Genomic DNA, 26333 nt, shown 5'->3' with positions numbered 1-26333 from the left:
TGTAGCAGACATACAGGTCTAGGCTGCGGTCTGCAGAGAGTGTATATACTAGAATTATACTAGTTTAACCACCTGGATTATATTCTAACCGTGGGATTCAATGTGCATAACTTGCAGGTGAAGAATGAGACTTGGGCTTTATGGACAATGGTACACTGCATTTATATATACACACACGCACATACGTATACAGGCCTTTTAAGATAAGGGATCTCAATTTTTTTCAAAAAAAGGAGATTAGTTGTGAGATCCACTCTACATCGAACTTCAACAATCCAAACTGTCTATTTTGTAAGTCTCGATTCATAGATCATCTTTACAAAAATTCAACTCAATCCAAAATCATTTGCCTATTTAATTATCACGATGAAATTTCTATATTTCTTAGCAAACAAAATGTTCGCCAATTTCTTTAAACTCAATTAGATGCATCAAATATTTCCGATTTGGCTAATATTTTACAAGGAGCTACTTGAAAAATAGATAGTTCGAATTGTTAAATTTTGATGTGGTGTGGACCCCACAAATAATTCTCTTTTTATTAAAAATCGAAATCCCTTCCATTAAAAAGCTTCCTATCTAGAGAGAGAAGCAGAAGAATGGGATGACGGTTACCAGTGCACCGCTAGGTCCTCCCTCTCATTTTCTTATTTTCTTCAACTTCTTAATGTCTTAAATGCAATAAGGGTGTCCATAGAACTCACTGATAATAATTCACCTGCTAAAATCTTTAGGACTAAAATGAGATGGAACATTCTCTCTTCTAATCCTACCATTGTAAAGAGAATTGAAAACGATAAGTTTCCTTATTGGTAAAGTGAGACACTCAGGGAACACTAGATTAACAAATACATAATCTCAAAACTCATGCACAGAAAATATTAGAAAACCACTTATGAATAAAGAAATAACATGAAATATAAGATCCAGTACACATGATAATTATCCAAAGAGTATAACTTAGAACCTAATTATGTACAATTACTATCAACAATTCATAGGCTTCATTGCCACTCATGACTCAACTAAACAAATCATCCAGGCTTGCCGCGTCTCCTTCATCGCCTGAAGAATCATCATTGTTTGGCTCAAATGAAAGTATTAGCTCTAGAAGGTCCCGACCGGAAGATGAGTTCTCCCCCGTGCGATCTGGGCTTTCACTCTGCCTTTGCAGTGAAAATAGTTGCATCATCAAATCCTGAGGGGGCGATAAGCGGTACATCCAGCCCCTAGCCTTCGGTTTCTTCTGGACACAATTATAAAATTACGATCATCATTAGCATAATGATAACCATCAAGAAAACTTCTAGCGTTGTATCATCAACATGACATTCAATCGATGCCACCTGCATGGTCATCTAAATCATCATCGTCATCTTCGTCGTCATCATCATCATCGTCATCGTAGTCGTAATCATCATCATCAAAAATATTGTCTTCTGAAAAATATTCATCATCATCCTCATCCTCCTCCTCCTCACTAGCATACCACATTATTCGGCCAGGTATCACGACCTTTACCACACAAGTAACAGCAGAGAAATCAGTTCCTCTGCTGCCCATATAGGTTCTAGCATCGGTAATATAGCCCTAGTCTGTATCTAATTGTTTATTAACATAATAGTACCAACATTGGCATACATACAGGCGTTTCTAGGACTACCTAGTAGGGTCAGCAACCACGTGAAGCTGCACCAAATCAGCTTTATAGACCCCACCTGAATCTCTAAGCGATATTGAGGTTTAGAAAGAAGAGTTCTCTCCAAAGCATGTATTAAACAATAAATGCCTAAATGTTGAAAATGCAAATTATGGTCTTCTGAGCAAACACAAAATAAAAATTACCGCAAGTAACAAACAACTAATTTTTTTGGAATAAATGAAAATGCCATGTCCTGAGCCTCCCACTCCCATCCCATTTTCCACTTTCCCTTGAAGAGAAATGTTAATTTCAATGCCATCAACATCATCATCCGAGACTCAGAAGAACAGGTGATGCAAGCACCATATAAAAGAAGGATGAGAAAAATTTACTTTTCATAGGTCATGCAAGTTGGTCCATGAAGCAAAATCTAAACCTTAAAAAGAGATTTTTAAAGTAAACGAAATAGTTTAGGATAACAAAGCATACCTGCTCGATTTTCTGAGGCAGAATAGCTCTCTCATTGGCCTTGGGAGTCCACATCTTTATGTCATTTTCAATTCCACTACTTGCAAGAACTGTGGTGTGAGGATGAGACTCGATGCAATTTACCACATGCTTATCTGCTTCCATAACACGAATCAGCTCCCCACCCTTTTTCTTCCATATGAATATCCGCCCACAATCAGACCCGCTCACAACATACTCACAATTAGGCCCAAAGAAGTTCACACCTTTTACTGTCTCACGGTTCATATGACCCTTGTAATCTTGAGGACCAAATCTTTTATCAACATCCATAGTTGATGGAGACTTTTCACACTGATGATCACCACTCGTTTCACTTGCATCACTTCCCATAGAAACTGGAGAGGATGGAATTGGATTAGGTCCCAATCCCATATCTCGAGTAAAAAGATATATGAACTCATCATTATATGAGACAAGAAGTTCGCTCTGTTCTGAGAAGGCCAATCCTGTAATTCCCACTTGTGCATCATCAATCAAGTGTGGTGGGCAAAAGAAGTCTGCGGGTTGGCCAACATCAGATGACCCATCCCAGTTATACTTACGGATATCAAAAAGTCGTGCATATTCATCAGCACCTGCCACTGCAAAGAAATTTGGGTTTCTTGGGTCAATTGCAATTGCATTTAGATGGATGGCTGGCATGTAACTCCTCCTATTATCAAGAGGTTTGCACGTGAAAAGTTCTGTGGCAGCATCAGTCCTCAGATCAAACTGTAAAGTAAGACCCAAGTCACATGGTTGTATAGCACAACAGAACAAGGAAAAAAAAGCCAAACATTTAAAACAAAAGCACTACCAACATCACCACCATCATTAAGAATTGTAAGAGCTTACCACATAAATTTGCTCATTCTCATCTAGAAAGACTCAATGAGCCATTAAATTTTGAAAGTTTTGAAGTCAACAAAAATGCTAGAAAAGGACCTCATCCTCTTGAGTACAGTTTACCAATTTTCAGCTTGTGCAAGAACACATAACATCGCAAATTAAAAGATTCCATATTAGTGTTTACGACTAGCAAAGGAAATTATTACTCACATGTTGCACCAATCCATCTTCACCACAGGTGTAAAAAATATGAGGACTCCCAGGCTCAACGGCCAACTTATGAGCGCGGCCCATGTGTCTGCCCAACAATGAAGTATTCACTTGTCCCCGCTCTAGAATTTGAGAACGTCTCACCTATATACATCAAATACACATACTAGGATTATTTTAATGAAACTTGGATGTTCCATGGCATGATGACACTGCTTTAAATAAACACAAGTACCTGCCCATCAGCAGCACAAGTAACAATTGTGCGATCATCGGTATAAGGCATGATCTTTGCTTGGAATATATTATTATTATGACCTGAATGGAAAGAAAGCTGAGCTTTCCCAGTTTCCCAACTCCATAGGATAACCCGCCTGTCATCAGAGCCCGAAACCAGAATATCACCATCGGCATTGAAGCTTACAGTGTTCACACATCCTTTATGCTTCTCTAGCTTCCGATAGATTTCCAGTCGGAGCACGAGATCCTGAAAAATGATATCCACAACCTTCAGTACAAAACTGATATAAGCCTCTTCAACTCCATGCATGACACACCACACTCAAATTCTCCTGAAGAGATTAGAGCAAGAACTCATATCCACAACCTTCAATACAAATTTCACAGCCATAACGCATCGAATTTCGCTACTATCAGTGAGTTCCTCAATATAACATAGCAAGAAGGAATAAAAATCCAACTTTAATCCAGCATCACACAAATATGGTCTTAATTTTATCCATAAAAGCAAAACACACATAATCCAAAAGAAAAGAAATAGAATATGTTGTATATCAGAAGCCATAGAGATTGTTCCTTTTGTTCAAAAAAATGTTCAAACTTCCACTATCAAGGAGACGAAAAGCTTCCTCTGATTTTGAGGAGTGAATCTAAATCACTTCTTTTCCCTTGTCAGAAATAGATCGAATTACTTCCAATGTAAATCCGATAACGATAATGATAATAAAAAAAAATGGCGGGACAAGATTATCCAGAGGATGAGATACCTCAGAGCCGGCGAGGCGCTGCTTGAAATTTCTGGCGGAGAGCTGGCCGACCTCCCGCTGCCAAACATTGACGACAGCCTTGTCGATACTTGTTCGATGCCTCGTGTTCATCGTCAGAACTCGCAGCAGCAGCAATCAAATCACTCTGATCGAATTGATCGATGATCGGTAGATGATGACTCGGTGGAATCGGAGCGAGTCGCGATTGATGAAGGAGAAGATGAGATGGACTGAGGAGAGAGAGTCACCGGAAGAGATGAACTCACCGCCAAGATGAGAGAGACGAAGTCGCGAGAAAAAGATGAGGGTAGGGGAAACTGGAAACAAAGAGACACTGAGAAAGATTGAGATGCTAGACTAGTAAAAAATACACAATAATACTAATTTATATATATATATATATATATATATATATATATATATATATATATATCAGGCTCTTTATTTAAAAGGATTTTTATTTTTTTTAAATTGGAATTATGTGTTGGTCTCCCTCCGTCAAACTTCAATTATCCGAATCGTCTATTTTGTAAGTTTTGATTTATAGATCATCCTTACAAAAATTCAATTCAATCTGAAACTATTTGCTTATTTAATTATCAAGATAACATTTCATTATTTCTTATATAACAAAGTATTTGTTTTTTTTTTAAACCCAATTAGATGTCTTAAATATTTCCGATTTAGCTAATATTTTGCAATGATGATTTATGAGATGTAACTTAAAAAATAGACGATTCAAATCATTAAAGTTCGATGTGATGTGGACCTCACAACAAATCTTCATTTTCAAAGAAAATGTGTATCTTTTTCCCTAAAAGCTTCTTTTATATATATTTGGTACCACCGGTAATGGATTTTATCTTTTGTATACCCTTATGTATAGTTTGACACAAATACTTTACCATTACTAGTTGGTACAAATTTAATATAATATAATTGGTAATTCGGTTAATACGATAATTTGGCAAAAAATCTCACCCCTAGTTGTACAAAGGGCACTTGATAGTAGGATCTGTGACCTTTTATAGTTAATTTAGTTATCTATTGGACTAGTTCACTTATGAACTAGAGTTAATTTTTAGTTGTTATTGCATTGATTATTTGATGTATCCTATGTATGAATTTCATTTAATTCGAAGCGCTACATTTACTCGTCAATCCTAAATGTCTTTCTCTATCACGCTCATAATTTGAGTTTATTTTCAGTTGTTATTTCATTGACTATGTGATATTAGAGATGACAATTCAACCTATTAAATCCTATAACTATTGATAATTGTCCGAATAGGTTGGATTTGGGAATGAAAACTCGATTATTTTTCGGTTATGGGGGAAAACCATGAATATGATTCGGTTACAGTTTTGAATATGGTTATACAGGTTCCCGATCCGTATTCATCCCCAAATCCATTCCAAATAATATATACACACACACACACACACATACATATATGTATATTCACAAGTATTGAAATTATTTGATAATTTTTTTACCATGAACACTTCCATAAAATATTGTTATTTTTTTGGTTGTTTGGATGTGGATATTTGATGACGGGATTAGTATCTATTAAATTATAATGCGTAAGTTGAACGAATAATGTTTTTCTATTGACGAAGATGGATATAACCGTTAGCTGATAGAGAATCTGTTACCCGGTGGGTATGGTATGGATAATCCACGATGGTTAATTTGCAGTTATGAATATGATTAGTTTTCAAGTTATGGGATGGATATGTCATTTCCGTCTCCAAACCAACCGTTGTCATCCCTATGTGATATATCTTATGGAGGAGGCACAAATGGAATGAGGATCCTCTCCAGATCTTCATTGTGAGGATCCGGGAATCCTCAAATCGTGTCTGTTCATCATACATCGTGCGGTCATAAATCATTTTAAATACTTTTATTTAAAATTAAATATAAATAGTATATGACGAAAACTGATCACACGATGTGTGATGAACGTACATGATTTAAGGATCTTTGAGATCCTCACAAAGAGAATCCGAAGAGGATCCTCGTGGGTAAGACCGGAGTTTCTTCATTGTGATATTTTCTCTTTTGCCTAAGCGACATCTTTATTATTATTCTTGGTTACAAGTTAATTTGCGCCTCGTCCTTCTATACAATTAAACCTTTATAAATGAATAGCCTTGGCACCAAGAAAAATCTATTAATTTGGTGAATATTAAATAACTGATAATTAATTAATTATTAATTCATTCATTAAATAAAAAATTGGGTAAATTATATTTTATTCTTTCAGGTTTTGATGCAATTACAATCTCATACAATGTCATTAAAACATATTTCAATTGCATACATTTACCAACGTGTTCTTTATTTCTTAAATATTGTAAATTAGTTTTAGTTTCTCGTTTCATGAATTAATAATTTGATGTATTCCTTCTCAAAAAAAATATTTGATGTATTTATTTAACTAAGTAAAATTCGTAATCTATTTATCTTTTCTAAATATAGATTGTTTATTGTATCAGGAAATTATTAATTCATATATTACGTGAGATCTATATGAATTTTTTATGATGAATTATCTTATAAATTTAGCAAATTATTAATTTAGGACGTTATCCCTAAATCAAGAGTGGCCAAAAAAATTATTTGACTGACGTTATTAGTATGTTGGGTATTAAATTATCGAGGTTATGCTGTATTATCCACGCCATTTCATCGTTAAGTGAATCACAAGTTTATCATTTTTATCCTTGTGGAATGTATATGGCATGTTAGCCTGAAATTCACGCTTACTTAGTGAGATAAAGAAATATAGTAGATATTTAAGTATTCTATATGGATCACAACATACAAGCAATATTAGAGAAAATGTTCTTTGTTTCTATAGTTGTTTCGTCTATTAATTGTGATGGTATTGGTGTCAATTTACATTTGTGATGGTATTGGTATCAATTTACATTTGTAATGGTTGTAGTCATACAATACAAGATATGTTGGAGGAGACCAAAAAGATTGCAGTTAATTTAGTTTCGGCACAATGTTCTGGAAATAAGACTCAATACGCACTTGCAAAGTATCGTGAACAAATCATAAACTCGTCCTTTTCTGTTTTCAGAAGTATCACTAGATTAAGGAAACAAACAAAGAGCTCCTACAAGTGGCTTCAGCACAATGTTCTTGGAAAAAAAATATATATTTTTGAGTTGTAACTTGTAAGCACAATCAAACTTCTAAATATACCAAAAAAACACAACAATCAAAAACAGCAAATCCGTTATCAAAAACAGCAAATCCGTTGTGTGAAATTTACTATGTTCTCACATTGGGACTCCAATCAATCAAACAAGCCAACCCAAAAACTCAACTCACCAATTCCGAAAACTCCAACCTCAACCAGAAGAGGAAACTGAATCCTAATTTATGATCCAATAAATTCAATACCAAATTTTACCCAATGACAAAAAGTAAACCACTCCACAATTTATCGCCAACCAAACCCATAAATTCGATCAACCAACAAACTAAAATTAAACCTGTTGTTCGGGTATCGTTAAGTGTAAAAGGAAATTACTTTGCATAAAGAACAATTTACATGAAAATAATTCAGAAGCTGACAATCATTTAAGACAAAACCATATTCATCGAGGTCTCAATTTCGTTTTTCATTACAAAGTAACACTTAGGTTACCAAAGAAAATAATAGTAGTTATATCTTGAGAAACAGACTGTATTTTCAGCAACTTTGTTATTTCAATCAACGTGTTGTCTAATGATTTTCGAATATCTAACAGTTTCTTCTTGGCTTTTCTACGGAAATTTCTGTCATCCAAACAAGAAAGTAGAATATGTAACTCCAATATTCTATGAACAAGAAAACCGTTATGATCAGAAACAACAAAGTTGCTTGAACATCAAGGGCAAAGAAAAACTAAGTTCATGGTTTCACGTCTGCTTTTTTCTGATGCCCTTTTAAAGTAGAATGGCTGGCGAAAACTTCTTAAAATTGCTCCTATAACACAAATGTGGTAGTCCGCTCAAATAGATAATCCAATTCAAAGATTGTTGTTGACCACTTGATTGAGAGGACTAACACATTTGTGTTATCTATTTGAGCGGATGAATCGAGAAGCGCCGATGAATTCTTGATCAACTAATTGTATAGCCAGACTACCTGAGCAGTATCAAAGTAACAAAACCCGACACCCATGAGACTTTTCCCTCTCTTGACGAGTAAAAAAAAGCATTCTTAAACTCTGGATGCATAGCGCAGATCCTATCCCAGAGGAAGGTAAAAGGAAAATGCCTTTCCTCTTGCATCTCACTCGAATCTGAAGAAATTAGGACCAGAAAATACAGTTTGTCAACTTCCAAGGTTGAAGAGTAGATAGACAACATATTTACCATACTTCACCGATGAGGACTTGGCAGAGGTTAAATTAGTAATGTACCTGCTTCTCACCTGTTTCTGTCACCGACCACAAAATTCATCGGTTACTCTGACTTGTAGGCCAAATAGGAAGAAACAGCAAGGTGTTCGTAAACATTACAATAGCAACATGTGTGCTTCATATCCACCAGATTGGCACATGATAAAGCGTTCACACTAATCATCAAATCTCATTGTATAACACTACATAAGCTGGCCGCAATGGTTCTGTGGCTCCGAAAAATGTAAAATGTGAGCCTTTCCTTTCTCTATTAGGACTTGCAGTTCGGTCTTCAATTCCTGCCCTATGGTCATGGCAATGCTACAAGACTCGAAGGTGTTCCGTGTTCAATTGAAGAACTCAATGGGGTTTCGAATGGTGATGAGGGTATGGTGGTTAAAGAGTTGGTTGGATCAACGGTTTTGGAGGAGTCGATGGTGTGGGAGTCCTTGGAGGCCAAGTTGGATTTGCATGGTTTGCATTTGGGTTCGCTTTACTTGATAATGTTGGAGTGGTTTGAGGCAATGAGACACAAGTTTAACTGTGGGGAATGTGTGATCCCGACAGAGGTTGTCGTCGTTTACAGGTTGGAGAAGCATAACAGTGTTAGAGGGGAGCTGCCGGTTAAAGTTCTGGTTAAGGTGATGATGCAGGAAGTCCGATGAGAATCAACAGGAAGAATGTTGGTTGTTTCATTGCCAAGGGGAGAGCTGTGAAGTGCTGGTTATGTTCGAGTGGAGTTGCTCTTGTGGAAAACTTATAAGTGCTGCTGCTAAAAGTGCTTTCAGTAGAAACAAATCCAAGCAATTCCTCGAAGAAGCATCTAACAAGTGCTTTTTCGAAGAGCACTTCAAAGTGGTCCTTAAACAACTCTCTAGTTGAAAATATAATCAAGCTTTTGATACAGAAATATTTACTCTAGAAGTTGCAGTAAATTACATGATTGCATCCACAAAAATTGGATAGCAAAACTGGCTTTTCCAGGTTCATCCAAAAATACCATCAAAGGAGCTTGATAGGGATACATGTAGTAATTGTCAAGTGAAAGTACGCATGAAGTATACACATTATCGTCGATATCTCCAAAACAACATCACATATGCAGAGAATGGTTTATGCTCGTCGAATCCTAACCCCTACACCACACAAAATGGCTACTGAGCAAGCAAGCCGTCACAGTAAGGGGATGATACAGAGCACATTCATCTGTTAAGAGTGGAAAAACTCTACAATTGAGGCCTCTTTTGATGGATCTACTGAACCATAAAGCCATAATACCACCCAAACAATAATCTCTGTCTAGTTTTTTGCTGTTGGCCAACTCCGGGGTTGTCAAGTTCAGTCGGGCCGTTCAGATTCCTCCAGTATCTGCTAGCAAGACAACACGAGAATGGCATTTCTTATCACAAAGCGTCATCATAGCAGAATAGAAATCAAAAACTCATTTCCGAAACAGAACATCATTATAGCGAAAATGCAAAAACAGAAAGTTTAAGGAATACCAAAGATACATTAAATATTGTCTTCCATGTGGAATGGCGATGCCACATTTCTTGGTTAGTTTGTTACAAGCCCTGGTCTCCGATAACATTGTAAGAAAATTGTATTTTGTGCGCCTACAATCTATTGGTGTAGCCTCCTTAACCGCACAGGCATCAAATCCTGATGCTACTATTACATTGATACCATTCCCTAATCAATTTTACTTCAATTAGCCATAAAAAAAATTCATGATCTGTTAGTCATCCACGCTGATCTAATTCCTTCACCTCATGTGTGATTGATGTAAAATAGTACAGCAAACAACACTATGAACCTAATGTCTTCCGCATTCCATTGTCGATATTAAAGTCACTATAGCATTGAAAAAAGACCTTAAGAACAGAGAAATAAGAGCATACCTGAACAAAAAATACGCTGCAGGAATCTTTAGCAACGAACCCTTGAAAAGCCAACTGCATATTTCTAAGATTTTTCGTAAGGCTGCTTCAAAAAATATCTGATGAAGCACAAACGCTTCGTTGATTCAACTATAAAACAGGAGAACCCTTTATCAATTACACTTCAAAACCAAGGCATCCACCAGATATACATCTTTCCAAGATTTTTGTGGGCGACTGCTTCGGCTATTAATCGACGAGCCTGACCTTCTACTGCCAGTGGCAAAGATGGTGCCGCTCCGACACCAACAACTACTCCTTGCAACCTTGCCTCAATGTTACTGATTGCTCGCTGAAATGTTGATATATATAACACAATTTAGTGATTGTTTCACAAACCATGGATCACAAATGCAACTTCTGATCTTAAATCCCTATGCAGGGAACTTTAAAGAAAGGGACATCAAAACTTATCAATTCGGTTTAAACGTGCAACGGAACAGCATCACTACCATAAAAAATTCCTTACTCCCTCCCAACCCATTAATATCTTTCCACATTCATCAGTTGGATATTATTTTAAAAAGATGCATAAAATTTAAGAAATTTCAGATTATAGTTCAATACCAATGGCCATTGCATAAAGAAAATCCTTGCACTCATTCTATCAGGCGGATATTGCTTATGAAAGAATAAGAAACACTACAGTGGTCCTTGAATGTCAATCAATAATGATACAGGGTTATTCTGTCTACTAGGGACAATTTACTGTAAGAATTGCTTTTTAGTCAACTTGCAACAGTTCAACATGGAAGGCCTTGCGAAAATCCCAACTTAGATCAATTATGAAATTATAAGTCAATGCCATTACTAACTTTACATTTAAAAAAAAATATGATGGTTAAGGTAAACCTGTCACAACAACGTCAATAGGAGATAACGAAAGATTGAAACCTGTGCATGTGGATTCTGAACCTCTACTCCACTGGACTTGTGTGATTTTGTCCATTCCACAAGAGGATCGTGGACAAAAGTTTCAAGAACGCTCATTAAAGTCTCCCTATGCATCCTCAGTACCGAAAGTGTGATTTCACAGACCCTCAAAAAGATTCCCTCATAACCAGTGATGCCCAAGCCATCAATCATATTCTGCAGGTGTCATAACAGTCCCCATGAAAATAAATACCAGTAATAAGAAACAATTAAGACTGGATATGATTATATAACAATCATTAGTGGATGAAGTATTAACTGTGCTCAGACTACAACGCTCTAGTCATGTTACATAATTTTGATAACCAGCACACAATGACTTTATTTTTATTTCGGATACAGATGTTATCTTTCTATTTTCTTTTTGCAGAAGGAGAGGTACTCATCAACCAATGTATAAACAGCCCAATAAAATATAGTTTAACTTTTTCCTCCAAGAAAAAAAGAAAAGTATTAGAAAACTTGCCACAGGGGAAACAACATTTATTCATACGCTTCTCTCACCTGAGTCAACCTAAAAGGCACCAGCTCAGGCTTCTCCAACTGCAAGCCTTTGTCAAATAAGCAACTGAAATCAACATGAACACAGTCTCCTGTTGTAGAATCAAAAAGAATGTTTTCACCGTGTCTATCACCCAGCCCTACAATATGGCCAACCATGGACCAAACTGCAGTGGTATGTGCATAAGCAATCCGAGCCCTAAACCAAGCAGCTGGCTCAGAAAAAGTGGTCAAGAACCATTTGTGGAATACTGGGGGGAACATTGGAAGAATTTTGTCCTTCAGCATCACATCTTCTGGTATTTTACCTTGGCATTGATCATAAATCCGTTTGATATGAGGATTTGTCTTTTGCCTATCAAATTTTCCACAGTTTATATATATGTCTTGAAGTATATGCCGAAGTCCACGAGTGTGAGGCACCCATTCTATCATACCACAGTCCTCTGTCAAAGGAATTACCGCAAAGGTGCGAATGTAGAGTTTCCTCAGACGGCTTTCTGGGTATTTAGACAGCAAACGGTTTATCATTGCAGTGAACTCCATCATGCGGGCATCTTTCCTAAGGTCATCCTTGGGTTTGCAGAGGAATGGGCGTTCAATGCCATCACTGCCTAATAAAACAATCTGAAATGCCAAAGAGAATGATTAAATATTACAAAGATGATGTGTAATGACATACATAATAGACAGTTCACAGGACATGCCCAAGAGACAATAGGAAAAAGATAACTCGCCAGAAATATTCTCCAAATCCACAGTTTTTGCGCTTTACCACAAGTTATTTTAGAAATCTATCCGGTTAGTATTTGGACTCTGCACGTAAATTTAGAATTGATTTCCAGATGGTGATTGGTGATTTTAGCTTTTTATTAAGTTAGAAAAAAAGGGGTGGGAGGGTTTATTCTGCTAGTTCATAATTTTAACAGCATTTAGGAGGGCAAACCAGCATGCATAAGAAATTTGGTAATATGATGCCTTCTCAATATATTCCCTGCTATGGCATACCACAGATTAATCACTTGAATTACAAGTATGATAAGATATAGAACCTACTTTTTTAGGCCGTTGAAGAGATGAAAGAATCTCAGCCTCATCACCAATTCCTGATATTGTAGGAAGATCAGTCGCCGAAAAAATATCAGATCTAAGTGAGTCACTGAGCTTCCCGTCATATGTTGGTAGGCTAACAGTTAGAGACTGCTGAATTGGCATGATAATGCCCAGTGGCATCATCCTCTTTAAGGCACTAAATTCAGTTGAGATATTAATCGCTTTTGCCTTTGACTGACCAGGATGGAAGCACAACTTAATTAAGTGATCAATCAGACTTGCAAACTGAACAAATAGATTGCTACCCGTATTTCCTTGGGTGAACCCTTTTCGTGCAGCCTGTAGGATTTCTGCAGCTGCCTCCCGCCTTGAAGGAACAGTCGATTTTGAAACTGCCGCCATAATCCAGAGCGCTTGTTGTGGGTATTGCCGGAGAACAGTTGTTATTATGTTTTTGACCAATCGAACAACTTCCTCATTCTGGTGGCAAATTCTGGAAACCAACTGGGGTAGTACTGTTAACCACTGGTACGTTGGCAAATCCTTCAAACATCCTTGCATGATTTTTATTACCTAAACAAAATAAGAAAGGAACATACAATGGAGAAATCAAAGTTTAAATGTAACTAAACAAATTTAAGTTCGTCTTCGACATACAATAGTTACCTTCTCATGAGTTTTTTTCAACTCTTTACTGGATGCTGTGCCACATGTTAGATACATACTTCCAAAGTCAAACCATAGGGTTAACAATCTTGGAAGTGCTTGAAAGAGATTTTTGTGACCCTTAAGAAGCCCCCTTGCATAAAATAACAGTACATCAGGTACATACGACCACCAAGGCTTCTCAGTGCTTAAATTTGGAGAACCAACAATAGCACTATTTGATGGCATTTTCCTTGCACTGAGTTCTATATTTTCTTCCTGGCGTTTCCTGGCATCAGCAAGCAATTCCTCACAATACTTAGCAATGTAGAAATATCCTTTCTCCCACTTAGGCTGCAGTTCCCTCACCCTCGTATAAAGACATAATACATCTTCTTTCTGCTTTTGCCTAGTGTGTTGGATCCACCTAGTATAGAGGAGTAGGGTCTTTGCAATATCTCGATTCTCATTCAAAGCTTGAGTATCACAAACTAACAGCGGCTGGTTCAGTGGAACCAGTGAAAGACTAGTAATTGATGAAATTGCAGAGGAACCAACAATCTCTACAGGCATGTTCAGGAGAGACTGCTGCAACTGTGCAATGGCACCATCAGATCGCCGGGTGCTCCATAGAAGTTTAGCCTTCTCCATGTGAACATTAGGTCCACCTGTAGCTTGAGCTTCTAGAATCGCCTGGTTTGCTGTCTCATAATGACCAGCCATGCGACAGAGCTTTGCATATTGAAGCCAGCAGTTCCCAACTTGAGCACCCAAAGCACTGGCAACAAAAACTAATCTGCGGAAGGCCAAAAGTGGCTCTCTTGCCCAGAGTGATGGCTGTGTAAACCTGAGACGGTTTTCCCAGTTCTCCATCAACTGGGAGAACCCATGATCACCCAGTTGAAATGATTTCTCCAAGAAAGAATCATCAACAAGAAGAGAGTGAAAGTCCTCAAGCTCTCGTAGAAGGTGAAGTTTTACAACAAATGGGTAGGCCCGTACATAGGAATCCATGCCTGCAGCAGCGAGAGGAGCAATGAGCGCTTGCTTTGAGAGGGCAATTTTTTCAGCAACTGAGAACTGATCCTTCTTCATCATTGCCTGGAGAATCTTTGCAACATCCATATCAAATGAGGCATTACTTTCAGAACTGCTACAAAGTAGACCTTCTTCATCAGCTCCACTAAGATATTCATCCATCAAATCCCACCTGCCAAGCCTCCATGCTGCCTGCACACCTTGCATGCACCATGTTTTCTTGTACTGGGGAACCCTAGAGATTAAGCCATCCACATGAGTAACCATTGCCTGAAGGTGACACATGTTTAACAAACAGTTAAGGACATCAGAATGCCTTTGAACTGATGTTGGTTCCATTTGCAAAGCTTGTTCACAAGAAGTTAAAGCCTCTGCCCAGTTTCCCGCTTTTTTGTTTATTAAGAGTTGGTCCTGTAATTGTAATCCCATAGATTTACGTAAACATGCAAAGCCAGAAAGACCATCAGGCTCATCTAGGCAGCTGTATATTTCCATTAGATATGAAACGTCTTCATCATCAAAGATGCCACTTTTATCAGATGCAGGGTTGAAAGAACCTGACTTTCCCCTCACGTATGACTCAAAGTACATTAAAGACCTTGCATAAGCCTGGCACCTGAAGGAGGCCCTGGCAAGGGTTACTTTAGGAATTGCTGACAACAGTTCTGAAACATATTTACATTGTACAAGGAGATGCTCCTGATCTGCAGAAGAGTTACGAGTTTGATCCCTTGTCTTGGATGCTTGTTGCTTAGAAGCCAGTGATTGAGAAGCCTGGGAAAGAGCTAATTCTTGTTTAATGTCATCCACCCATTGACCAAGATTATCAAGGAGAGTGAACACAGCTTGAATGCAAACTTCAATTTTCCCACCCTTCACTCCATGAGCTCCATCCCCACTGTTATCAGATGCTGCAACATCAAGAACATGTAGGATTTCTTCTGTTATGCCATGACGTGCCTCCTCCGTGCCATGACAAACAGCATTAAGAACCAGATATGGAAGCAGATATATTGCTGTCTGCATATCATGACGCACAATACCTCGACAGGAATTGAAAATGCTGCTACGAGAACCAGTGGCATGTGCAGTCAGCTTTCTTATCCAGGAGAATATCCATCTCCTGAATGACATAGTTGGCCTGTAAATTGGGCCGACAAATGAAGAATCAGCAAAATTGGGAAGTTGAAACCTAGAGGTTAAGCAAGGGGCAATTATCTCTTTAACATAATTGGAGAATCTATCCCATAATCTCTGACCCCTTCTATTCATCTCACTGCTACCATCAGTACCCTTAATCCCAGATGCAGCAACATTTAAAGGCTCTTTGCCCTTAGGAGTCTCTGATGTGGATGAAGAAGCATTCTCGTCTAAAGAGGCCTCACAACCTGCAATCTTTAACAGTTCCTGTATAGCCAATGCAGCTGAGTCTTGAATTACAGTGTCAGGTGCAGCTCTAAAAGCCCTTGCAAGGTGCTTGTGAATTAACTCATATATAAGGTCATCATCGGAGCATTCAATTTTAAAGCGTTGGCATGAAAATCCTTTCAGTTTAGCAGGATCAACCGCTCCTAGGGCCCCAAGGCAATCAGCACAGACCAACTTCAGCCGCTGTCCAACTGCGGTCCTTGATTCTTCTGCGCATCCTCTTAGTAAGGATGTAATTAAAGAACTCAAAATATCCATATCTGTACCACCTTCAGCAGTTATCAGAGCTGTAACCTCTTCCTGTTTCAGGCTCAGCAACTTGCTCAACTCACAAACTACCATATATCTCACATTTAAGCTCTCATGATTCAAACCATCAACGACATCACGCAATCGATCCTTCAATTTCATTGACCCGCGCACTTCTTGTATAGCTTTGTTCACTTCTATTAGAGCTGAAATGCTGGGCAACGGAGGGAACTCGCGTATATACAGCTTTAGAACGGCCCTGTTATTTAGTACAAGTTCTTCCAAAATGTTTACCACTTTATCTAGATGTATAGGATTTTCGTCATGTCTCTCTAAAAAAGGAATAAGGGCAGCAAAAACTTGAGAGATAACATGTTTAGTGCTATCTGGCGATATTTTTACCAGCTGCACAATGAAAAAATGCAGCACAGAAAGACCCTCACTCTGGAGGGCTTCTTTACCAATAGCATGCATGAGAAGAACCATCAGTTTAGGCACATAAGTAGTAAGGTGAGAACCCATCATTTTAATCAGCATCTCAATACGTTGTAAGGCTTGTTTATGCAATGAAATGTCTTCTGCATGGAGCATCTTTCTGTCAATACTGTTAAGAAGGCCAACAAAATGATTCCTCAAAAAGCTTGGAAGATCTTCACCACCAGTCAGAACTCTAGCAACCTCTTTTATCATCTCAGGAACTCTTGCTAACCTGCAAGCATATATGAAATGTTAATACGTTGGCAGAATTCTTGCATCTGTTGCAGCACAGAAAAACTGTACTAATACATATCCCTGCTACAGATATTCACAATTTTGCTAGTTAGTAGCTGAAAGCAATTAAAATTTAAAGTATTGAATTGCTTCGGCATATCTGAGTGAAAAGAACATTATAACCAACAGGATGCACTTGCAAAAACAATGGGGGAAGTACAACTTTATACCTTCTGTTTATCTCATCTGAATCACCTCCATCTAAAAAGCATATGAGTTCGTCCAAAAGGGCAGGTAATGCAGCTGCGAAGATTTCTTGTTTGTCAGAACCAGTCTGCGTATGGTAAAACTGCAAAGCAACAACTAACTCTCGTGCATCTACTTGATGGAGAGCAAAAGCTAGCACTTTTGGTAGCCAATTAACTATAAGAGGCACCAAATCAGTGTTTAAACACTTGGCCAGTTCATATAATGTTTCAAGTGCTTGATCATCACCCTGCTGAGACACTACAAGTTTCGGAAGAACAGTAGGAATCATTTTCTTGACAAGTTCTTCTGTTGCAATACCAAGAACGGATTCTGTAAACTCTTTGACCATAATTGGACGGCTAGACAGCCTCACAGATAAATAATCAAATAGTTCATTTCGAACATGAACAACTTTTGAAAGGATTAGTTCAAATCCTCCTTTAAGATGAAAGTAGCAAGATTTCTTTATCAACTTTGATGCCATCAGTCTCACTGTCATGTGTGGATTATCAAGCTGATCAACCAACAATAATACAGAAAACAAGAACAATTGACTGTGAATGTCAACTGCAATCATTATTTCTGCTGTAGATTCCAAAAGAGTCTCAAAGATTTGGGGATCTTTAGTTTCTGAAAAGGCATGCTTCATTATGTTAAAAAACTCTTGTTCTTTACTTTTATTCGATGCGTCCTCAACAGGAAATAAGCAGCTCAAAAAAGAATCCTCAAGGAATGAACTGATCTGAGTGCAGAATGCATCCCTTACAGCCTTCTTCCCATTAAGGAGTAAATATTCCACACATTTAATCCATTCAAATCTAGACACAATCAGATTCCTTATGCTCCCATGTACAAATATTCGGCGAATATTTTTCACACAAGCAACTTGGACCTCCTCCGATGATTCATCATAAAGAAGTTTGAGAAACAGAGACTGCAGATGGGCAAAATCACAATCCAAACTCGTTTCTCTGTTGTGCATATCAGGTGGATATATCACTTTTGAACATGACTCAGTATTGAGTTGAACACTTTTGTCACACTCTGAACACCAGAATCCTTGCAGAAGATAATCCACTGTTTGGCTACATTTCTCATTATTCATATTTAAAACTAATTTGCACCGACTTCTATTCATACCATCTCCATCATTACAAGAACCAAACAGGCATGACAAAAAACCAAGAGAAGAGGGAATAATATTCCTAACCTTCTCACTTCTCTCTCCCCCCAAGAACCTGTAAGTGCGATAAAAATGTAATTTAAGGAACAGCAGAGTTAGTAAAACATTATTACTTCTATAATCACATCATCAGGACTCTAGAACTTATTGTGCAAGTATAGGGCAAGCCAAAACTACAAAGGCATTGCAAAGCATTCCACTCCCAAATACCCCAAGTAGTTAAACAGAATACCATTCCAAATACAGTTTACGTAAGACTGTAAGAATTGCTCGTTTCCCTGCATATGGCCATCCCTGATAACCCATTTCTGTGATTATTTTTCAAGCAAGAAGAGAAGTTTCATAATTTTCTCTTTTTTCACCAATGAACGTTAATTATAGGGTCCCATTTTCTATCTCCAGGCATTATCAATGTATTCATACATTTAAGAATTTTAATTACATATATTACTAATAATGTATGTGAAAATGAAAGAAAAAATAAGTGAACTTAAAGTGTTCGCTTACTCAACAAGCCTTCTTGATATATGTGGCAGCCAACCAACACCAGACCACATGACAATCATAGGCATAGAGATTATAGCTTCAATAATAACTTCTTCAAATTCATCATGAAGGCTCAAATCCAGGACTTCAAGCTGAGTTTCAGTACTTGTTATATTACCAAGTTTGCATGCAACTTGAACAGAGATGCATTTAAGTTTCCACAGAGGATGTGGGTCAGGAACTACACGAGGATAGGTCCACGGAAGCTTTAGGATGCATACAAGGTCTGCAGCAACATTCTTATTTTTGAACCCCATACTCTCCATCATTAAGGGACCTGGATACAAACATAAAACTATTAACATTCACAATGATGGAATCACAACTTATGCCTGGAACTCCAGTATTTAACAGTCAAACCCCATAGAATGGGGTGTTAGTAAGAATACAGACAAAAGAAATTTCAGTGCAACAATAGCACACCATTTCCCAGCATCACTGAAAGAGAACTATCAAACACACACACACTGGAGTTCCATATGGGAGATCTCGGTCATTGGTGCATCTCTGACAACTAAGACTCATCTTCAGGGGAAATTTTAACCAAGAAATGAGATTAATATCCAATGTGAAATCATGCCTCTTTTCTGACTTCAGAATGGGTACCATTTATTAACCACGAAGGTGCACAAAATGAGATGATCAGGCTTGGATACTCAGCATTTACCAAAAGACAACACCCAATGTACTTCGAGAAAAGATGAAAGAAAAGGAAGAAAGACTTCATCTGGAAGAAACATAGAACTCTCATAAAAGATTATCAATTATCTTGAAATAATTTAAGAACAAAAACTGAGGTAACACATCAATATGGCAAAAGCAAGACCCTTCTTGAGGACCCATCTACTTACTCTGCAAAAGCAGCATGCTGTGAATTCCTTCCAGGTAGATGGAAATATCAAGTGCAACTGAAATTCCTTGCTTTGCCTACATAATATAACTCTCATTTAGTAGTAGGTGAAAATGAGTACACTAATGAAAAGTCCACAAATCTAAACCAACATACCTGCTGGAATACCCGTGGCATCCATGTGTACATCTGACGAAAGATGCTTAGTGACAGATTGGTCTCTGGATAACTACAGAAGGCCATGCAAAGCATGCTAAGAGCTCTTAATGCGGCATCTGGTCTTAAAGAATCAGGATGGACACCAGGAGGTTCCAAAGATTCAACAAAAGAAAGTACCGATTTATGCATATAATCTGCATAATTCTCTCTTTCACAAGCAACTGTATGAGTACGCTTGTGCTCCCCCTGAAAATTAGAATGCAAACTCATAATATCTTCATCTACCCTTTGCCATTTATTCTTGAAAGTGTCCAAATCCTCTATAGGCCTTTTTTCTCCAACCCTCAAGTTTTCATTTGATTTGTCACTTAGTGATGATAAACTCTGACAGTTACTGTTTGTAATTCTCCATCCAACAAGATTGGGACCAAGTATAGAGAGAGCTACTTGTAGGCAATCTATCAACGAGAAGCAGGGTTCTGGATAAGAAAGCACATAAAGGAGAGATTCTGGCCTCCAGATATTAGGAGAGCATATCATTGCAATCCGTATGTATGCATTGCACAGCGCAACCTGAAATAGAAATTATTTTCAGGACCCTAGAACAAAGCAATCCCTCAGATCTGTTACCAATCCACATGGCATGAATGGGTCAAAAGAATAAATAATTTTCTCAAAGACAGCAGACGAAACATGATTATTAACCTTAAGCTCCTGGCTTTTGGTTCTCCCCATTGAATGAGAAAAGACATCTACTAAATCGGCAGCTGTTAGCTCAACAACATCTTCAGGGCAATTACAGTGTAATGCATCAAGGCAACCACCCAAGGACGAATCATAAACGATGTTTCTGCAATGTAAGCCCAAGTGTTGGCATGCCAAGGTAAAATTAGAATAAATACTGGATGTGAGGATTTCATTTATAAGTCACACATACAACAAAATAAAATTCCCCAAAAATAACACTTATTATGCCACAAAGACCACTAATACATAATAATGACCAAACGCACTAATGACTCTTTGAACCATGTGCTACAGACCACATAAACGCCTGCAGGTTTGCCTATCTATATATGATATCTGCCACAGAACATCATGCATTACCTGTCTTTACAAGTCTAAATTCACTTCTCTTCTGTTTCATGCATAATCAACTTGAAACCCAGCACCGTACAGAGTGTCCCTAAACATCAAGATTGTGTATAAACCCAACTCGGAGACAAGTGCTTCTCAATCATCGAGAATTTTAATGGAAAAGTTCAGCAGTAAACTCACAAGACCCTAAGAACTACACGTGATGTTTCTAAATGCAAAAAAGAAGATGAACTAATGAGAGAGGTCTACAACACTGTGATGTGATTTAATGGGATAAAAAGTTAATACTAATCAATTTGACCCAAAATAGTATCATAATTATAACAAAATGAGAAACATTGCCTTGAAAGTTCATTCAACAGGGTGATTTTCACTTTGCACTCCAATAAAATTTTAATAGCAAACAATCAAAGTTTTGAGCATTCAAAGACAGACCTGAACACAGGAAACCCCTCTTTGTCCTCCCTTAAGATAGTTGATATCGACTGAATAATATTCTGGTGAGGAAGGATGTCATAATTTATCCCTGATCCAACGACACGTGCAAATTCAAAACATGCCTTGCATAAAATTCAAATAGTTAGAATTTTGCAGAACAAGGCTGCTTACATATCTGAAACTGAATCAGCTTTATAATATTTCTTTCATGTTGCACCAACACCATAAATTTGAATTCTATACTAAGAATGCCAGCATAAAGCAATCGATGCTCACCATCTGCAAATCAGCATCCCCATAACATAAGAGGGAACATGCGTCCAGAACAAAAGGCATATTAATGAGTCCTTCCACATACAGAGTTCCTTCGGTTAAGCATTTACCAAGAAGCTTTATCATCCAGGTTGCAAAAGGTTGCCATCTTGTTTTGCCCGTAAGGTTAATCAAGACACCAATCCCATCATCCGGTTTATTACTTGCCGGAAGATCCCCAAGATGATCAGGGTCATCAAAAATTCCATTGAAGGACTCACAAAAACACCTTAAAGTCAATTTCGTCAAATCCGTAATATTTGAAGCGTCTGCACAGACTGATGCCACACACAAAATATCTGAACAAAGACAAAGACATATTAGCTTTCTTGTGTGCATACAAAGGTCCAAATCCCAAACTACCCCATCTTGTGGATCAGTACGAAAAACCAAAAAAACTTGTTAAATACTCAAACTATAACATCTTGTTGAACAACATTGCGTTCTTACCTCGAACAACAAGCATGGAATCAATGAAAAATTGACGGTAGGCATCCCGTTCTCCAGTACGAAGTAGCGCTAAAAGTGGTCCAACAGTCTCAAATATTACTCCATGCCTAGAACTAAACCAACAGAAACTACTCTTCAGCATAAAATCACAAAGAAAAGCGATCTAAATAACCACAATCACATACTGTTCGCGCGGAATGAGCTCATTTTTCAATCCCTAAATCCGTTTTCGCAGTTTTCAATTTCCCAAATCGAAGCAAAAGAGGCTGAAAAGCAATTAAACATTGGTGAATGAAAATTGAAATCCTTCGCTTACCGGAACGAGGGCTCTGCGAAGAAAGGCAAGATGCGACCGAGCAGAGGAAGAATTGCGGTGGCCTTTCCATGATAGAAAACTCCGGGCAAATGCCTAGCAGTGATAACGATGAGCTTCAAAACAGCTATCACTTCTCGCTCGTTCGCTGCAAACAGTGAAAAGTTACACTCAAAACGCCGTCGCATTGTACTTTACTACAGAGAGAGAACGTGGGAATAGGTACCTGAGGGAGATGGAACGACGGAGGCGCGGAGGAGGTCAGGGAGGACGGCGCGGAATCGGATCACCAAGTCGTCGTCGTAACGGTTGCTAGGAGGAGTGGAGGAGGCCGCTATGCGCTCTCGGAGCTCGTGGACGAGGCTCGACAGGTTCGCCATTCCCATTCTCTCTCATGCCCTCTCTCTCTCTCTCTCTCTCTCTCTCTCTTCTTTCCCTCCTAATTTCGAAGTGAACTACAAGAGTAAAGCCACCCGCTTCACTGTCGCTGTGTCAGAAATCAGCCGCCTCCCTTGCCATTGGACGGACCCATTTGTTTGTGTATCTGAGTTGGGCCCAGACCAAACTGATGACATCATCTTTTTTTGTCACTCATGGATTAATTTTGGGGTAGATTAGGTCCAGGTTCGAGGCCTGGTGTGAGTGGGGTGGGGTGGGAAAGGGCAAAAAAAAAAAAAAAAAAAAAAACCACTATTCCATCTTCCTATCAAAAAGAAAAGAAAAAAAAACCATTTACTTAGGATTGTTTTAATAAAAATATTTGTTTTTCCACGGATGTGTGGTTCGGTTCTGACAGGAATGCAACTTCGAGTGTCTTTTGCGTGAAGAACTAGAAGGATTGGCTATGTAGGAAATTATGAAATTTTGACACAATAATCGTCATCATCTTAGCTTTTGTCTCCAACTGAGTTTGTGTCAAAATTCATTTGGGAAGTCAATTGTTTTGAACAAACAATATTTTCAACACTCAAGGGGATAGGGATGGGCTTAGCCTTACAATGGGCTAGCAATAATGTGGTCTAAATTCACCTTTGGAGATAAACGAACTTAAGACCTCTCACTTACAAGTGAAGAGGAATACAGCTAGATTGTATTACTAAGTGGCTTCAGGAAATCAGTTGTTAAAAATCATTCGAGTGTGCAGAAACGGGTTTTAGGCACGATTACATTGCCCCCAGTCGAAGTGTTTGAAGGACTTGGGCTGAGTTACATGGAAGGTTGATTTTAAACTTCAGACGAGAAGTCCATGAGTCGAACTTGCAAGGTGTTGATCTGTACAGAGGCAAACCTGCCTTTACTTCCTAGTTTGGGAGTATGATCGTTGCTTTATTTTGGAGTTGATGTTTGTGCTTTTTCTAGGGGTGACTTGCCCCTAGTGAATTTCTTCCCATCAGACTTTGTCATTCCCGTCAGAATAGCCGTATCATTGTTGGAGTTACTGTCTCCACCAGAATGATGTTTGACTGAGTTAATCAAACACTGCAAGATGTGAAAAGAAGAAGGGATGTGTAATCAGCATATATCCCTTTTGTAAAACGATAACAATTAGTCATATTGTGTTCTTAGTTGTTTCATGATAAAGGGATTTAAATTTTTGAAAGCAATAAGATATTGAAATCAAATAACTAAAGGTATTAGAAACCCTCCTTTTTTGTATTTGTTGGGAAACACAGTCCTTGATCATGGACAGTAGTAGCAACAAATCCATACAAAAAGCATTGTTTGTGTGAGTTATCATAATTGGTAGTTGTTACAAATTGCAAGAGATTTGTCCTCTGGAGCATTAATCAAAGGTTCCATCTTTAGAATTTTTTTGCTTTCATCGTCGCTCGTGGCAGGGGTCTCTATCTAGGGGAATATGAGTTCATTCTCAATGAAAGCACCAATTGTTGGAATCAAAATCGCACACATCTGCAGACGAAGGCGAGATCTAGTTGGGAATTGCCCATGATCTCCAGCGAGGGAAGAATAAGGTTGATTAAGGGTGTGATTAAATCTTGATCGGACTGCCCACATATCTCCAGGAAGGAGAATGAAACCGCTAGTGCAGTTCTAAGAAAGAATGGTATGATGTGCAATACATCCTAAACCATCCTTGATGAATAACCTATGTCGGGGCGTTAAGGACGTGATGATGTGTCTACTCGTAAACAGCAACGCATATGAGAGATTGTATGTGTATGGTAGTCTTGCATATCATCTTATAGAGAATAATATACTAGAAGGAGATGTGAGTGTGACTGTAGCTATGTTTGATTAGAGATATAAATGCCCAAGCTAGGGTATTTATAGAGATCTTCAGAATCCTTGTAGAGAAAGTAATCCTAAGTAAATTGGGAGACTATTTAGGAAGAAATCTACGATGAGATATCCAATCCTCCTAGGATTGTGATTATGTTGTCTAATCCCCAAGCAATCATAATTTAACTTTAATTAGGATTTCCTTACTTGGGAGACAAGTAATACAGGGTGCAGAATGACTGTTTGTGTCACGTCTCAATCCCGACATACGTCCAGAATTAACACGTGACGTTACCAAAAATCCGTATCTATCATACCCCCGCCTCCAGAATATGGGCAAAGCACAACTCAATAATCGAATCGCATAGTAATTTTTTGTATACTTTATGGCTACATCTAACATCCCCATTAGACTGCCTACGTACCCTAAACAGGGATCAAGCCATTCGTAGTTTATCATGCACAATAATTGACATATACCACAGTCCAATTAAGTCGAAAGGCATAACATTTCTCAATCAATCAATAGAACTTGACAAGCATGAAATTACTAGACTCAGGGTTACATAACAAACCCACCTGAAAATCATGATTTCCCCTCCATCTATATATAGGTCATTATGTCGCAACATGATACCGCAATTCACAACATATATCATTTCAAAGAAGCAACGAAGCACAATACCATTCTCTAGCCACATTTATCAACAAGTCTAATCATAACAATAACAACGATATCCAACATAACAATCCTACATGACGATTAACATTTCCACTTCATCCATCACATAATTCATCACGTTTCCCACATAAAATCGCATTTCATAGCGTGTAACATATTTAAGAATTAACAAAGTACATATTATTCTCTAGAAATATTAATCAACTAAAATACTTATAATAACCACACTCATATCCAACGTCATTCCACAATCCCATCAATTAATCAATTCATGAATCTAAGATGAACGATCTTAGCATTTAATTACGTTAATCAAACAATGCGATAACATAACATTTCACGAATTAACCAAGAAACTCTATATAATTCCCCACTTGGATTATGAGTAATAAACATGGAAATTCTAATTTATTTTCACAATATCTATTGTGGGTAATTCTCATCTACTCAAATTTAGGATTCTAAGATCACCTTATGGAATGAACAAGAGCAAAGATTCCGGACTACTCAACAGAATCCAACAACATCGGGTTCCGGACCACTCAACGGAACCAAAATATCAAGTGATTTCTCATAATCTACCCAGACCTGTCATATGTAAAGTCAATGCCTACATTATGGGATTGGTGCTCTGGCAAATCAGGCACTCAGATAGGCTATGAGGCTCGGGTGAGTGACAATAATAT

At 38.0% G+C, this 26333-nt stretch overlaps 2 protein-coding genes across 4 annotated transcripts; both read right to left on the bottom strand.

Moving 5' to 3' along the window:
* Window positions 1–879: 879 nt before the first annotated feature.
* LOC137725428 (uncharacterized) lies at window positions 880–4575 on the bottom strand. Of its 3 annotated transcripts, XM_068464100.1 has the most exons (6): window positions 4219–4575; window positions 3447–3698; window positions 3212–3355; window positions 2132–2884; window positions 1347–1515; window positions 1086–1246 (listed from the first exon to the last, which is right to left on the bottom strand). In XM_068464100.1, the coding sequence occupies exons 1-6, from the start codon at window positions 4327–4329 to the stop codon at window positions 1230–1232; spliced, it is 1446 nt and encodes a 481-aa protein (XP_068320201.1). In that variant the 5' UTR covers window positions 4330–4575; the 3' UTR covers window positions 1086–1229. The 3 variants fall into 3 exon arrangements, with proteins under 3 accessions (XP_068320199.1, XP_068320200.1, XP_068320201.1); XM_068464098.1 differs by lacking the exon at window positions 1347–1515 and having other exon boundaries at window positions 880–1246; XM_068464099.1 differs by lacking the exon at window positions 1347–1515 and having other exon boundaries at window positions 880–1243.
* A 4919-nt stretch (window positions 4576–9494) lies between these two features.
* LOC137721088 (serine/threonine-protein kinase ATR) lies at window positions 9495–23169 on the bottom strand. The gene is made up of 16 exons (XM_068460207.1): window positions 22951–23169; window positions 22728–22872; window positions 22412–22524; window positions 21926–22260; window positions 21647–21771; window positions 20819–20963; window positions 20111–20686; window positions 19956–20031; window positions 19066–19381; window positions 17357–18613; window positions 13722–17124; window positions 13059–13628; window positions 12006–12629; window positions 11463–11657; window positions 10530–10860; window positions 9495–9996 (listed from the first exon to the last, which is right to left on the bottom strand). Exons 1-15 carry the CDS (start codon window positions 23108–23110, stop codon window positions 10693–10695), a joined length of 8208 nt encoding a protein of 2735 aa, XP_068316308.1. The 5' UTR covers window positions 23111–23169; the 3' UTR covers window positions 9495–9996; window positions 10530–10692.
* Window positions 23170–26333: the final 3164 nt, after the last annotated feature.

Source organism: Pyrus communis, chromosome 2 (assembly GCF_963583255.1).
Source record: "Pyrus communis chromosome 2, drPyrComm1.1, whole genome shotgun sequence".
NCBI lineage: Eukaryota > Viridiplantae > Streptophyta > Magnoliopsida > Rosales > Rosaceae > Pyrus > Pyrus communis.
Note: the sequence above shows the minus strand (reverse complement) of the source record. Positions and strands in the feature narration are given on the sequence as shown.

What these genes read in the sequence shown, in the direction of transcription:
- LOC137721088 (XM_068460207.1), bottom strand. Translation starts at nt 23,110, where the DNA reads ATGGGAATGGCGAACCTGTCGAGCCTCGTCCACGAGCTCCGAGAGCGC. An exon ending in TTCGCAGAGCCCTCGTTCCG is followed by an intron (nt 22,525 to 22,727) that starts GTAAGCGAAGGA and finishes CTGTTGGTTTAG; the next exon opens with TTCTAGGCATGGAGTAATAT. An exon ending in TGCCACGGGTATTCCAGCAG is followed by an intron (nt 20,032 to 20,110) that starts GTATGTTGGTTT and finishes TATATTATGTAG; the next exon opens with GCAAAGCAAGGAATTTCAGT.
- LOC137725428 (XM_068464098.1), bottom strand. Translation starts at nt 4,329, where the DNA reads ATGAACACGAGGCATCGAACAAGTATCGACAAGGCTGTCGTCAATGTT. An exon ending in AGCGCCTCGCCGGCTCTGAG is followed by an intron (nt 3,699 to 4,218) that starts GTATCTCATCCT and finishes ATCATTTTTCAG; the next exon opens with GATCTCGTGCTCCGACTGGA. An exon ending in AAGATGGATTGGTGCAACAT is followed by an intron (nt 2,885 to 3,211) that starts GTGAGTAATAAT and finishes CTTACTTTACAG; the next exon opens with TTTGATCTGAGGACTGATGC.